At 43.1% G+C, this 15154-nt stretch overlaps 1 protein-coding gene across 1 annotated transcript in view; it reads right to left on the bottom strand.

The window, feature by feature from the left end:
- UNC5D (unc-5 netrin receptor D) overlaps window positions 1-15154 on the bottom strand; it is a 607834-nt gene that overhangs the window by 96736 nt on the left and 495944 nt on the right. Inside the window, exon 8 of the mRNA XM_019921243.3 lies at window positions 2929-2961. Coding sequence (XP_019776802.1) covers window positions 2929-2961 — 33 coding nt within the window. The remainder of the gene's footprint in view (window positions 1-2928; window positions 2962-15154) is intronic.

Raw genomic sequence — 15154 nt, 5'->3', positions numbered from 1 at the left:
CTCACAGCCCCTCAGACAGCCTCATCCCCAAGCCCCCAGGAGTCTGCCTGCACATGACCATCCATCTTCCAGCCTGACTCTGGGGGTACATGTTTGCCATTCAGAACCTACTATATTTTACTGCACTTCCTGACATTGTTACACAACATTTATTGAAAGCACATTTGCTGGTAATGAAGTTTCTATTAACTATGATTAAATCTCCGAAAACACCTGAAGATAATTTAAGACGTGCAGAAGCAGAAAATGAAACATTCGGTTTAGTACATTAGGAAACGTAATTGATTAAATTATCTCATTTACAATAAGTGCTTTCAGGAGCGATGCTGTGCACATATTTCCCCCCGTTTGTCATTAAGATTTGCCAACAGGCATCTTAAGATTTCACTTTCTTTTCACACCTCCCCGCAACTCAAAGCCGGATCCTCAGCCCGCCTCACACGGATCTGCCCGGGAGGCTCCGAGGGATGGCTTCCATCCAACCAGCCTGGCAGAGGCTCATGCGCACAGCTATATATAGGAACAGGTTGCTTCTCAATTATCTTCATAATTGACTTTGATTTTGCATCAGTGATGATTCACGGAATCTTCAGCGAAGCCCCTCTCTTTCAACGAACCACCGCAGCCCGCCTTCATATAACGCACTCCTAACCGTGCAGCCTCCAGAACCCGGAGCCGATGCCTCTGGGAGCCTTTTGCAATCACATCGATTCTGTTAAGGTTTTATTTTTAGGAAATCACAAATTAAAACAGTTTAAGCGATTCCGTGGCAGTATCCAGCAATTAGGCATGGTGTAGAGGAGCGAGAACCCCAAGCAAAACCTCATTCACGAGTCCCCGAGGGCCAGAACTAGCCACGGTGGGGCTTATGGCTGGAATGTACCCAAATTTGCACCCAAATTAGAATGGCACAGGACTCACAAACTGAGCGTGGAATTAACGTTCAAAAACACACATGCATTTCTGAGGAACTCTCCCATTGGCCGCCACATGGATACCCATAATCTTGCCTGGGCGGCACACGGGGGCCAGCGGAGGGTGAGGGCTCTGTGACCAGGAAGCCCTGGGGGACCACTTACTCCAGCAGTCCCTCTGAGGCCTTGGCCCAGACACAAGCTGAACACCCAGTGCCCCCTTTTCTCCTCCACCCTCACATGCGTGCGCACACGCACACCCCCCCATCAGGCTTCCCCACCTTCAGTCTTCCCATGAGTTCCAAATCCAGCATGCATGACTCCGGAGGGCTACTGCCTAAGTCCCAATAACGACTTTATGGGCAGCAGACAGCAGGGAAAACAAGAAGGTTTGTTTCTGTTGTTCTGTAAAGTTCTCAGGCTCCAGAAGTTATGGCATCTTTCTATCTCAAGCCTGCCTGAAGCAACATCTGAAGTATGAACATCACAGCTTTACTGCATCTTTCTCTCATGTCACCTGACCCCCATCCCAAGGCACCGATTTCTGTCTATTTTCACAGGGTCTTAATTCTTTCAAAGAAGGTGGTTGATCGAAGCTGTTAACTCTCCCATGCTATTTGAATTTTAATACCCTAGGATTTAAAAGATCAAAAGCCATTCATTTCCGACCAAAATAGGAGATACTGGTCAAGAACGTCTTTCACAAGCTTTACAAACCAAACTGGCTAGGGAGCTGTCTCTTTCTACCATTGCTAAGAGCTGCAATGCAGATGCCCTTCTATATGGACTCTGACGTCTATATGATACCGTGGTATACTTTACACATTTCTGAGAATCATTGGGGGAACATATTAAAATGTAGATTCTCAGGAGCTGCCCCTGCACTGGGTGTTCAAATTAATTTGTTCTATTCTGAGGGGGGGCATATTTAACAAGCTCCCACCATAACTGAAGACTCTGATGCATGGGGTCGCTTATCTAAGTTTCGAGAACTATTTTTTTTTTTTTTTTTGCGGTACGCGGGCCTCTCACTGTTGTGGCCTCTCCCATTATGGAGCACAGGCTCCGGACGCGCAGGCTCAGCGTCCACGGCTCACGGGCCTACTCGCTCCGCAGCCTGTGGGATCTTCCCGGACCCGGGCACGAACCCGTGTCCCCTGCATCGGCAGGCGGACTCTCAACCACTGCGCCACCAGGGAAGCCCCTCGAGAACTATTTTTCTAAGAAAAATAGTTCTCAATCCAAGCTGCACATGGAAATCACCTGAGGAGCTTTTGATACTAGGGATTCCTGTGTTCTAAATCCCCTCTTCCCATTTTGATTTCACTGGGGTACAGCCTGGGAATCGGGATTTATAAACGGCCGCCGGTGGCCCTCAGTTTCAGCCGGGGCTGAGCACCCTGGGGTTGAATGCCGAGCTGCCAATCATTCAAGCTGTGCTCCGTCCCCCAAATCTACTGGATACGTAAGATGGAGAGAATGCAAAGGCGTCTCCAGGAAGCAAGCCAGGGGACAGAGACCTCGAGCCAGCACCCACCCAGCAGGTTCAATTCCTGGCCTTTTCACTGTGGAATACTGGTTCTTCGTCTACCCAGTTGCCATGGATTTCAGGATTCTTCTCTTAGGCACCCCCTGCCCCTTCCTAGGTGGAGAGTCTTGTAATCAGGCTATTGCCCAAGGCTGCTCTCATGAAAGCCTGTACTGACAAATAGTTATTAATTTTAATGAGATAAATCTCCTCAGAAATAAGAGTCCTAGATGACATTTGCAGGTAAATGGACTGCTCTCGGCAGGCGGAATCAAGAGGAGAGGTTTACTTTTACTCTGAAGGAGGGGAGGGGGTGTGCATATTTCTGTTCCATTTAAACCTCTGATATGTGACTCCAAACCCAATGAGAAGCCCCCCGAAAGCCCTGGATCTTTCGAAGGAACTTCAATTCTCTTTGGCTCCTAAACAAATACAACAGCAAAAATATGAGAATAAGTGATATTCACAAGAGGAAGAATAACTTACTTTGGGGTTTTATTTCATGAAGAGGTTTTTTATCTAAAAGAAAGAAAGAGAAAAAAAGAAAGTTGCATTTAATAATTTACACGGAACAGATATATTTCCTATATCCCTTCACGTCTACCTCCATAAAGGAAACATTTTCTCTCTTTCTGCAGACAATACGGGTTATGTTATTCATATTTATCCTTTTCATTCTAATTTTTAAAATTTTTCTCTTTTGCAATATTTTTCTAGGATAACTGCTTCATTCCTTCAAAAAAAAAAATCCCTCAGGCTTACTGGTTTCTTTCTCTTGCATCTGTTAGATTCTTATCGGCATGATGAGAGCAGTGAGCTTGCCGCCTGTCCGTTTTTTATATACAGCCAGAAGACTGCTCAGGTAAGGGATGCTATTTCACTATATATGATGATAGAAAAATGAACCATGAATAAATATTTAAAGGGATCCTGCATTGGTTTGCAGTTATCACGGTCTGGATAAAATGTTCCAAACTCTGCTTTTCTTCCGTTCTCGTTGGGTATAGGTGCTACGGTATTGTGAGCGTGTTGAAGGTTTATTTTGAAGAAATCACACTTTTTTGTTTCAGATCTTGATCATCTGTTAAAATGTGGATGATCTCTCTTAATGGAAAGGTGTCCTTTTTAATCATGCTATTGAGAAGGGCAGCGGTCAGATGAGATGGATACAGAGAAAAGACACTTGGTCTTTTCGAAAGCAAGTCAGACATTCTTATCCATCCTCTTCATGGCTGGCCGTTCATCCACCATCCCCTGCCATCTTTCATCACCTAATATTTTGCAATCATCTTGCAAATCACTTGGAGACGTGGTGCCTGTGGCTTGCTTTGTCTTACACCACAGTCCCTCCACTAACCTTTCCTCCTGCCCCTGGTCCCATCCCAGGCCAACACAACTCCACCACCACGCAGAAACCTGGGAAGACCAGGTCTGACACCGTGTCAAATTCCAGAGGATTTGCAGGGTGCACCATCCCTCTCATTCGCGGCTTCTTAGGGTGTAGATGGAACAGTCTGACTACAAGCACGGGGGCTGTTGCTAAGCATTCACAGACTCCCATAAGGCAGGGGACCTTGAAAAGTCACCTTGTGTAGCCTCCTTCCTTTCTTTGCCTGAAGGCGAGCCAAGCGGGGTGAGATCCTGTCATTTTGGATTATGTTTTTAACTGAAGCAAATCTCGCACAGTACACATTGGAGAACTTCATAAATATTACCTGGCTGACTGCACCGTAACCCCTCGCAGGCAGACAGACACAGCTAGGTTCCGAATCCCTCACGGAATATCTCTTAGCCTAACCCACTCCCTGCACTTAATACTGATTTTGACAGAAAACCCTTGCCGTGTGCTCCAGATACAACTCTTGTGTGTTCTACCATCTGATTTGTGATGGAAGTAGCTTATAAAAGTTGTGTGTAGATCACACTTTTGCAAAGGGGCCACCATTGTTTTTTTTACAATGAGGGGAAGTTAACAGGCAAAGGGTAATATCTGACAAATCTTTCTTTAAAAAAGAAATCCTCATAAAATAGAATAATGTGTTCAAGTTGATAGGATCATATTCAGATTCTTACAGTCAGGTTTCTTAAAACCAAAACCTTGCATTTCCCTTACTGCACAGATTCAATGCCATACTAGTTTCCTTAGAGCAGGTGGTCCCGCCCGAAGTCCAGATGCTAATGCACTGAAGAACTAGAACAAAACGACTTTGGTGGTTTTAACCCGACTTCAGTTTTTGCTTATCGTATGCTCTAAGCATTGGCATGGGCAGAGCCATGCTGGCAGGCCAAGGCTAAGACATCTGAGAGTGATGCATTGCTAGGACAACACAAAGAGACATGCAGAACATCTGTTTAGAACTCTGGCTGAGCTTAACAATATTTTCTTCCTTCTAAACCACAGGAACGAAGATTATGCCAGGTAGCAAAATGAAACTCCATTAAAAACAGGTGAGACGTATAACTACTCCTCAGAAAAACAAATCGAATATAGCCAAGATGTGAAAAAAACTGGGGTAGTAGAGTTCTACCCGGTACAGCTCTGAAAAAAAGACAGAGTGAACGGAGCTGAAAATCCCAGGGCTAAAGTCCCCAGATAGAGGGCGGGGGCCACATGGAGGCACAGAGCAGCAGCAGAGAGCATCCTCCGCTCTGACCTGATGACACCCAGCTCCGGCGTCGTCATTACTGACACGGATTAGTGCAGACTCTCAGGATCAGAAATGGATTTAAATCTTGGATCGTCTTCATCTATCTCTGTGACCTCAGTGTTCCCCACAGTAAAATGGGAATAAAAATGGCCTTGAAGCTTGGTCCCGGGGGGTTAAACATGATAACCATGAAGTCATGCAGCCTCAGGCTAGCACATGTTCAGCCATCAATACATAGCAGCTGATGAATAAAAACTTGAACATGTTATGAATATGATCATCATACTTGTTCAGAGGACAACAGTGACTCACGTGCTACTGCGTGGAGACAAGGCACAGCTCCAAATCGGAAACTCTAGTGAATTTCAGGGGTCCTTGAACGGGAGTTAAGAAACATGTGCCTAATCCTGTCCTCTGCTTGCTGACACCAAGGGCAAGTCGAAACTTCCCTTTCCTGCCATGTAAAGAAGACCCCTGTGCTACCCTGCTTTCACTCCTATAAATCTTTAGAATAACTACCAAAGACGTTCCACAGAAATCCACCTGAAATGAATTCTGAAAGCAGAGTCAAAATTATTCAAAGGGCCGCTCCTCTACCATCGCGTGTGTTATGCTGAGATCCAGCACGTGTGTTAGCCTGCATCGTCTCACGGAAAAGGCTGGAAGTCTCTGGTGCCCAAGAGATTTAGTCCCCTGGCATCGGCATCAACATTGGGTTCTGCTGTATTTTCTGAAAAGCAGTATCTTGTCAGCAAGCTGCTCTCAGAGACCATTTTTCCCAGCTTGAAATGTCTGATTAGAGATTGTTCTACCGTGAGCTCAAGAGAGGGCTACCACCAACCTCGCTATGTTTTGCAAGAATGGCCCACCCACAGTTCACGTTCTTTTATTCTGTTTGCATAATCATTTTCTCACAAGGCTCAGGGCCATGCAGTCACTGGCCTTGGTCAACCAAATCCTCTCTGTTTTACTTTTACCTCTCTCCAAGGCCATGTTCAAATGGCCCCTTAGTAAATTAATCCATTAGGGCCATGGTTCTTCACATGGGCTGCATATTCAAATGACCTGGGGAGCTTTTTTTTTAAAAAAAATACCCATGCTTAGGCCCCTCTCCAAGAACTCCTAATAGGGGTTTGTGTTTTTGTGATTACTGAGGGCACCGCCACTTCCTGGCAACAAATCTGGGGTTCTGTGTACTCAACTCCAGTTCCTCTCTGCCTCCCAAGAGGCTTTGGGGTAGCTGGAGTGTACAGAAGGGCCCATTTTCTCTTGCAGGAAGAGAAATGTAATTCTGAGCCAGTGGCAGCTGAGCTGTAGTTTGGGAAAATCACAAGTTTTCCCAGGGTCTAACTTATACACCAAGAGGTACCTTCTGGGTAAATAGAAATTGATGGTAATTATAACTCAGTCCTATAGTGATTTTGTGTATTTACAGGCTAAAGATGTGCAAGTGTTTTTTAAATTTTATTTTTAATAGTGTTTTAAATTGTTTTCTTTAAAAAATCAGTTTTATTATTTACACTTACCATATCAAAAAAATACAGATAAGTGCAAACCACCCCCCATAATTCCACCACCAAGAGATAACCACTATTACGTTGTTATATATACAAGTCTAGGCTTTTTTTCTCTGTGATTTTATATACATATAAGGTTACGTGCACACATATATGCTTACACACATATTAGCAGGAAACTACATGAAATTGACAGTAATTGATCATTTTTACCTACAAAAACATGGAATTGTCTTTTATATACTGTTCGGCAATCTGCTTTTGTCTCAGTGCTGTATTGCAAATATTGCTTTGTGTCTGCCGTGCGTGTGGTGAGTGTGTGCATAGAGGTATATATACTTATATATGAGGCAAGGGAAGAGAAGGGGGGGACAGAGAGAGAGACAGGCAGAGGGAGAGAGAGAGGGAGGGAGAGAGAGAGAGAGAGAGAGAGAGAGAGAGAGAGAGAGAGAGGGAGGGAGGGAGAGGGAGAGAGAGGACAATCTACCCTTTTTTTTTTTTTTGTGGTACGTGGGCCTCTCGCTGTTGTGGCCTCTCCCGTTGCGGAGCACAGGCTCCGGACGCGCAGGCTCAGTGGCCATGGCTCACGGGCCCAGCCGCTCCGCGGCATGTGGGATCCTCCCGGACTGGGGCACGAACCCGCGTCCCCTGCATCGGCAGGCAGACTCTCAACCACTGCGCCACCAGGGAAGCCCACAATCTACGTTTTTATTTTTGGTGGTGATTCATTTCTTTTCCACCTTTCTTTAAATTTTGGCTTCCTTTTTACATGGCATGCTCCCAAAGCATTTCCATTGTTCTTAGAAGCTATTTATGGCTGCATTCCTACCTTCCCACCCACCCTCATCCAGCCTTATCCTTTCTCTGCCAGGGAAAAACTGTGGCCAGCTGCATGCAGCCCACATCCCACGGATCTGAGTGAGCCAGAATAAGGAGAGATGACACATGTGTAAGGCGCACGTGCTGACAACTACACTACAGAAACGTTGCAAGACGACACATGTGGATGGATGGATTCAATCTCCAACCCACAGACTGGGCAAGGGGCTGCCCTCAAAACCCGTGCCTTGCGATTATTTGAAACCGGCTTCTATGGGTTTTGGATACCACACATATATGTTTCCTGAGACCCAGGCATCAAGCCACTCCGTGTGGACTAAATGCCCACCAGGACAGTAGCCGGAACAGCTCTCTCCTGCCGGGCAGCAGTTGACACAGGTCATTAGAGTTCACGATCACCCTTCTTTTCACTAAACCAGACACGTCCCATGTTTTCATCTCCAAAGACCATTTTCATTATTTCCTTCTTCATAGATCATATGCTTTGGAACCTTTTTCACCTCCCCCCAAAATATATGTCTTGAATTCAGTTTTATTTTCATTTACCCTCCACAGTCTTTGTAATCACAAATTATTTAGGAGCTGATTCTGAACTGTGTGGCAGATTCAGTCTTCTCTGCCCATTCTCTCTGGCTAGTTCCTTGTTTGCTGGAAGAATTCTCTAGCATCATTACGTAGGAATCTACCATGATTCCACAGCCTCCATGTCATGGCCAATTTCTCTGTCTACCTTTATGGTCTTCTATTAACTGGTCCCACCACATCAAATGTGACTCAGTTTCCGCTGCACCTCAGCAAAAATCCATATTCTAGTCTGATCAATCCGTGAACTCTCAGTGCTTTTGCCCAAGCTGTTTCCTCTCTAAGGACACCCTCCTCCCTCCAAGCCTCCGATATAAAAATGTCCTCTCTCCAATGCCTAGATCAATTTCTGATTCCCTCATGAAATCTTTGGTGATTACTACTCTGTTGGAAGAAATCTCCCCCTTCTCTAGACAGTTTATCTTACTTATACTCGCTAAAATACTATGCAATTTCTTTCAAAATATATTACTTTGTAAGTGTTCATCTGATTGATTTTATACTTTTGTCATCACCACTAGTTATGGGCTTCTAACATGAAGATCATATTTAAATGATGAGCTCACAAATAACTGGCACTGCAACAGAGGATCATGGCAAGAAAAAAAGTAGCAGGAGAAGTGAAATTAAAAGCTATTTGCTTGATTATTTACTGATTGGGAGAAAAAAAGTTGAAGTTATTGATTATCAGTGTGTTTCATTTACTCATGCTTTCCCTCTTCTCCCATAACCAGAAATAATTAAGAAGCCCTCTGAACGCTCTCCAAAGCTGCAGGAAATCCCAGGATCTGGTGGACCTGCTCTGTATTAGCACTAGCAGATAATTAGATAAACACGAGGTCTGCTTTCACTGGCAACACCACCGTGATTGAACGTGTCAGGCAGACACTGAAGATGACAAGCAGGGATTCTATTCTGTTCTCCTGTGGTTGGTGAGAGCTCACTACGGCTGTAGGACATGCAGGAACACAACCACCAGCTCTTGTAAAAACCATGAAATTCTTCCGGCGATGGAAAACACAGCGCATCTCTCGTTTTTTCACTCTTTCCAGTTGTTAATTTCTGCATTGCGTTTTTCTTTCGGGTTTTTTTTTTTTTTTTAAATTTAAAGATCCTGCTCAGAAATGACTCTTCAGAGACCGTATTTACCCCAAGTTACTGAGTTAATTCAATTCTTGCTTCCTCTCCCCACTTCCCAGCCTGTATAGACCATCGTAAGATCTACTGCCCCTTTTAAAATGCACTGAGCAGAGTTTCCTGTGCTCTACAGTAGGTTCTCGTTGGCTACCCATTTTAAATATGGTGGTGTGTATATGTCAATCCCACACTCCCAATTTACCCCTCCCCATGGGAAAAGAATTTGAAAAAGAATAGATACATGTATAACTGAATCACTTTGCTGTACACCTGAAACTAACACAACATTGTTAATCAACTATGCTCCAACATAAAATAAAAATTTAAAAAATGCACTCTGAGCACATCCATCCATGCAGGACAAGTACAGAGAACAGGAGGTTTTGAGAGATTCCTCCCAGGGTTTTCCAGTTGGTTACGTCTGTTAGAGGAATCACTGGTTTCCTCAGAGATATCTATCTGGGTAATTAGAGAAATTCCAGGACTGAATGGCAAAACCCTCCACCTGAATAAAACCCCGTAAGATCTGAGATATACATCAGTAAATGAAGATCAGCTGTATTAATATGTTCTACCAAAGAACTGTTCAAGATCCCATCGTATTAATTAGGGGAAATCAGATGGGTACTACAAGAGACAGCTCATGGATATGACTTATGATGACAAAGACCTTCCACAATGGCCCCTCAGTCAAATCACACAATTTGTGTGCATGAGATGATGTCGTCTTCCCTCTTCCTTCTTTCAAATTTGACATCTCTTATAGGAATGTCTTTTGTATTTCCTAAACTCAGATGAATAAGTATCCACAATGACCATACTCCCAAGGGGCATTTGCATATTTCATTTTTGAACTCAATCACTTCAATGTCTAGATTTCTTACCACCTTTGTCCATTCCCACCGATTCACTGTGGGTTAGTTTGTTTTTATGATGGATATACAGGGTACAGTATGCTTTGGGGTTACAGCAAAGATGTTTAAGCATCTGTCTGCAAAGACTTTCTTATCGGCAATTGGCCTCAAAGTGATAAAATGCGCTGTTTCCAATTCTGCTCCGAGGGAAGATGCATATTCAGATTCTTCTATGCTGTAAATTGTTTTGCTTGGATTCCCTCCCTTCTATCCACAACAGGAAAATGTATGTATGTGTATACAGACATACACACTCACTCAAAACTAACCATAAATGTTCAGGGTCTATAATTCAAGCTTAAGGGAATAATCTATTGATAAACGTCATCACGATCACTTGCCTTACCTTAAGGGAGGAGTGATATTCAAATTATTTAAAAATAGTTTAGAAGCCTCCTGTCAGTGTGAGCACCAGCCCTGACATAGGGTCATGGTGACTTTCTGCTGTGTCCAGGGCGGTCCCTTTAGTTGCTGGGTCACAGGGAGGTGTGGGTAGGGAATGGATTGGGGGTGGGGGTGGTGAGACTGGGGAGGGTGTTACGATGACTATTCACTGACTGCTAAAGAAATACTTAGCAACTGATATACACAGGCCATCAGTCCTGTCTTATCAAAAAAAAAAAAAAATGCTGAAAAAGAAACTGTGAATTGTGAATCTTTGACTTGTAGTTTTAGTCTAAGCTTCCTCAGGCCTCAGGCATGTAGAGTCTATATCTGTGTTTTTCATCTATTCTCAGTGCCTGGAACAGTAAGTGGAATATGGTAGGTACTCAATAAATATTTGTTGAACAGATGAGTGCTACTCAGCCTTGTATGTACTTTCAATCACGATCATTACAAAGTCAGGGTCCCTAAATTTCCTAATTTCTGTATGAATTCCTAGGACATTGTAGCTTCTCAATGAAGGGAATGGAGCAGATGCTAGAGGCCTGCTTTGATGACTCAGTTCTTAGGGGTGGCTGGCAACCGGCTTTGCTGGGTAGGGGAGGGGGTTACCTTTGTTTCAGATCTAAAAGATGTCCCCCTATCACCCTGCATATTCATCATCCAAACGGTGAATTTTAGGTGTGACTGAACTAGAATATCTCCTCAAAGCTGGCTAAAAGACAAGTATCTGTAAAATCATGATGACTTCAAGTTTTTATACTGAGATGAAGCTTAGAGATCACCCAGCACCCCGTATCCCGCCCCCATTTGATAGTTATGGACAGAAGGCAAGGGATGGTGAGAGATCTGTCAAGGTCACATGCTAGTAACAAAACAACTGAACTAAGCCCTAGGACTCCTTACTCCCGGTGCAGAACCCTTTTCCCTACCCCATGATCTCTTTCTAAATGATCACGGCAATTTTCTATTCCACTGCACAATGTCGTCCTCTCCCAAACACAGGTATGCAAGGCCGGGGCTTTTAGGAGGATGCTGACACTTCTCTGGAAAAAGGACAAGGCCAGGGTTAAGGATAATGTATGCTGGTGATGTTCATATCATCTTCGCTTTCTGGATCACATGTCTCAATGCTCTTGAAGACACACACGTATTTGATTTGTAACGTAAGGAGAAAATATAGAATCAAAACAAAGACGTTTCCTCCGCCACTATTAATTCACTTTGTTCAGCACACCCCAGAGAGCACTGAATCCTTTATAGGAGTAGATTACTCTGTTTTAAATCACTTCCCTGGTTGGGTTCTTGCCGTTTCTTTTACGGCTGGTCCACTCTATGATCTCAGACATTAAATCTTTCTCTAATCCAGACTCATATTTCTTACCCAGGGTTTTGTGGAGTCCTGATTAAATAGACTGCAGAGGTAGGATCTGGAATACACAGAACTGCTGAAATGGGGAGAGTCTGTTTTATAGGACAGAAAGCCTAAATTTTGGAAACTTCCTGACTCCGGATATCATTAGTTACTGACCAAATCTATTAGATAGCTTTTAAAAATACAAAAAATAATGCCAAAATCGCTAATTTGGGGATGTGGGAATGTCGAATGATGGAAGTGTTGACATGTAACAGATATCATTGATCCAGAAGAGCCGGCACCAGGACGATAACCCTGGGATGTGGAGACTGTGTTATGGTCTAGTAGTGCGTGTGGGGGATTTTCCCCCCACCAGTGACAAAGGATCTTTAAATGTGTGCTGACAAATTAGAATTTGCTTTATGAAAATTTATTTTCTAACACAATTGTTAGAACATGTGTATTTCATAACACGAGGGAAGCTCTCAGTATAATGAAGAATGATTTTCTCACTTGGGGACCATCCAGGCTTCTCTCCTGGGCCTTCCCCTTGAGTTATTTTTAATTAGTTGTTACAATCATAGAATTTTAGGACTTGTTGGGACCTCAGAGATCACCTGGTCTGTCTCCTCCTCATAACTAAATCCCCCCTGCAAAGGAAGACTGGAAAATCAAGAGCTGTTCTCTCAGCTACTTCTCAGACGTTTCTGGGAAAGGATATTGACACTTTGGTCTGACACCAAGTTGAAGAATCCTCATGAGTTGTTAGGGTCCTTGTAAACCGTGTTCCTCCAACTAACGGTATGTCTCAAATTACCCCTCAGAACTGGTTCATACAAGAACACAATTTGTGTCCCATAGATTTTAATGTGAAGCACATTTTATTTCATTAGACACTGTATTAGTCAGATATATTACGAAATGTTTTAACAAAATATCTAAAGTGTCACTTGTCAACTCTTCCACAGAACATGGAAAACACACTTTTTCTGCCACAGGAATCCCTTTACTAGAAGACACACACATTATTATTATTATTTACACAAATAGAGTGCTTACTACAGATGTCAAATGCTTTGCATGGTTTAGGTCATTTCCTCCTCAAAACGAACCCTTTGTAATAGACACTATTATAACTTTTCTTTTATAGAGGAATAAATTTAGGCATAGAGAAATGAAGAAATTTGCTCATAGCATTGCAACCGAAATTCAAACTCAAGCAATCTGACGCCAGAGCCCGGATTCTTCAACCTGTTACCTATAGGATAAATGTTCAAATCCTATAGGCTCAGCTCATTCATTTCTCTCAATTCTAGGTTCATGTCCATTTCTAATTTTTCAGAAAGAGAATAACATCTCAACTCAGAATCACAGAGGACGCTGGAAGGCCATTCAGCCTTTGCTCTCAATGCCAGCTCAACCCAGGCCCATCCTGGGCCAGCCCTCATGGAAACTCAACCTCTGTACCCTCTCGCAATCCCCAATTAGGAGCCAGTGCCTTCCCTGTGCTTCTTGGGGATGCCATCTACAAAATATTTCTCTTTTCTTTGTAATGAATTTGTATTCCCATCAACCATCTGGCCCTGTGGCTAAAATTTCCCGTCCTTAAGAAATGTTTTTAAGCTTTCTACTGGGGTTTCTGTCTCCAGTTTACACTGTCACGGGGATCTGTTCTTATTTGTCTATCTGGTTTTCTTGGGGTTGTTCTGTTTTGTTTGGTTTTGTTTTAGTCTTCTTCCTCTCTAATGTGACGTGTGTACCGTGTGTACCCTCTCTAAGTAATGTGATATGGAGTTATGTATCCTGTTCTCCAGCTGCCCAAATTTAATGTTAGAGTCTTTCCTATTTACAGGAGAGATGTTTTATTTCAATTCCTCTCATAAAATGAACAAAGTTAACAAGATGCCTCAGAGATAAACAATCTTCCAGACATGTTTCTGGAGTATGACAGCACTTCCTGTCCAATTCCACTAAAAGAATGTAAGCCCAGTGTAAACGTTCATATGGAAATATGGTGGTAGTGGGTCAGGGGGAGTTGATAGGAATAGGAAAAAGAAGAAGAAAGAAACAGAATAATTGCATTGGTTTGTATTAGCTGAGAAGGAAATTTTTATGTAGGTTACTCTGTCATGACTACGTACATGTGGCACATGTCTGGGAAGAAATAAAGAGATGATGATGACAGAGGGAAAATTTCCTGTATCACAAAAGGCATCTTAGGGCTTCCCTGGTGGCGCAGTGGTTGAGAGTCCGCCTGCCGATGCAGGGGACACGGGTTTGTGCCCCAGTCCGGGAAGATCCCACATGCTGCGGAGAGGCTGGGCCCGTGAGCCATGGCCGCTGAGCCTGCGTGTCCGGAGCCTGTGCTCCGCAACGGGAGAGGCCACAACAGTGAGAGGCCCGTGTACCGCAAAAAAAAAAAAAAAAAAAAAAAAAAAAAAAAAAAAAAAGGGCATCTTAAGTCCTTGTTTCAGAGCTGGTTGAAAAGAAAGGCCACAGATTTTTTTTAAATTGAAGTATAGTTGGTTTACAATGTTGTGTTAGTTTCAGGTGTACAGCAAACTGATTCAGTTATATATATTCTTTTTCAGATTCTTTTCCCTTTTAGGTTATTACAGAATATTGAGTATAGTTCTCTGTGCTATTCAGTAAGTCCTTGTTATTTACTTATTTTATATACAGTAGTGTGTGTATGTGAATCCCAAACTCCTCACTTATCCCCCACCCCACTTTCCTCTTTGGTAACCATAAATTTATTTTCTATGCCTGAGGCCATAGATTTTCAGTGGTTTACTAAATACATATCAATCATCAATGGGCCAATGGATGAAGGTCAGTCCTTACTTGGAAGGGGGATGATGCTCAAAAAGACAATCAGCTGTCTTTATCTTCTTGTTAACAAGGCATAAATGCAGAAAAGTCCACAGAGGGTGGATAACAAAGCGGAGACATTTTATGGTAATTTGCCGTATGTGGCTCATTCTTTTTCCTTTTTATGCTCAATTCCACACAGGATGTGGCACCAGAGTTCAAATCCTCTTACCACAAGGCACAAAAGTAAAAGTTTTAGCCTTGTAGAATTTAAAAAAAATGCTTTCACTAAGACATATGAGTATTGAGCTATCTCTATTTTCTTTTTTAATTAAGCACAACGGAAACTTCTGTTATGAGCCACTTCACTCTGTCTCGTTAAAGCGTGTTATTCACTGGTCTTCTTATTGGGTCTCATAACGGGAAAGTATTATTGGAGCATGGGAGAGAGCTTGTGGCTAAGTTGCTAATGACACCACATATGTCCAAATCCACATTCTTATCACTCCTGTGGGTCTGCAA

Source organism: Tursiops truncatus, chromosome 21 (genome assembly GCF_011762595.2).
Source record: "Tursiops truncatus isolate mTurTru1 chromosome 21, mTurTru1.mat.Y, whole genome shotgun sequence".
In the NCBI taxonomy this organism is placed as follows: Eukaryota; Metazoa; Chordata; class Mammalia; order Artiodactyla; family Delphinidae; genus Tursiops; species Tursiops truncatus.
This window is presented reverse-complemented; position numbering and strand designations above follow the sequence as displayed.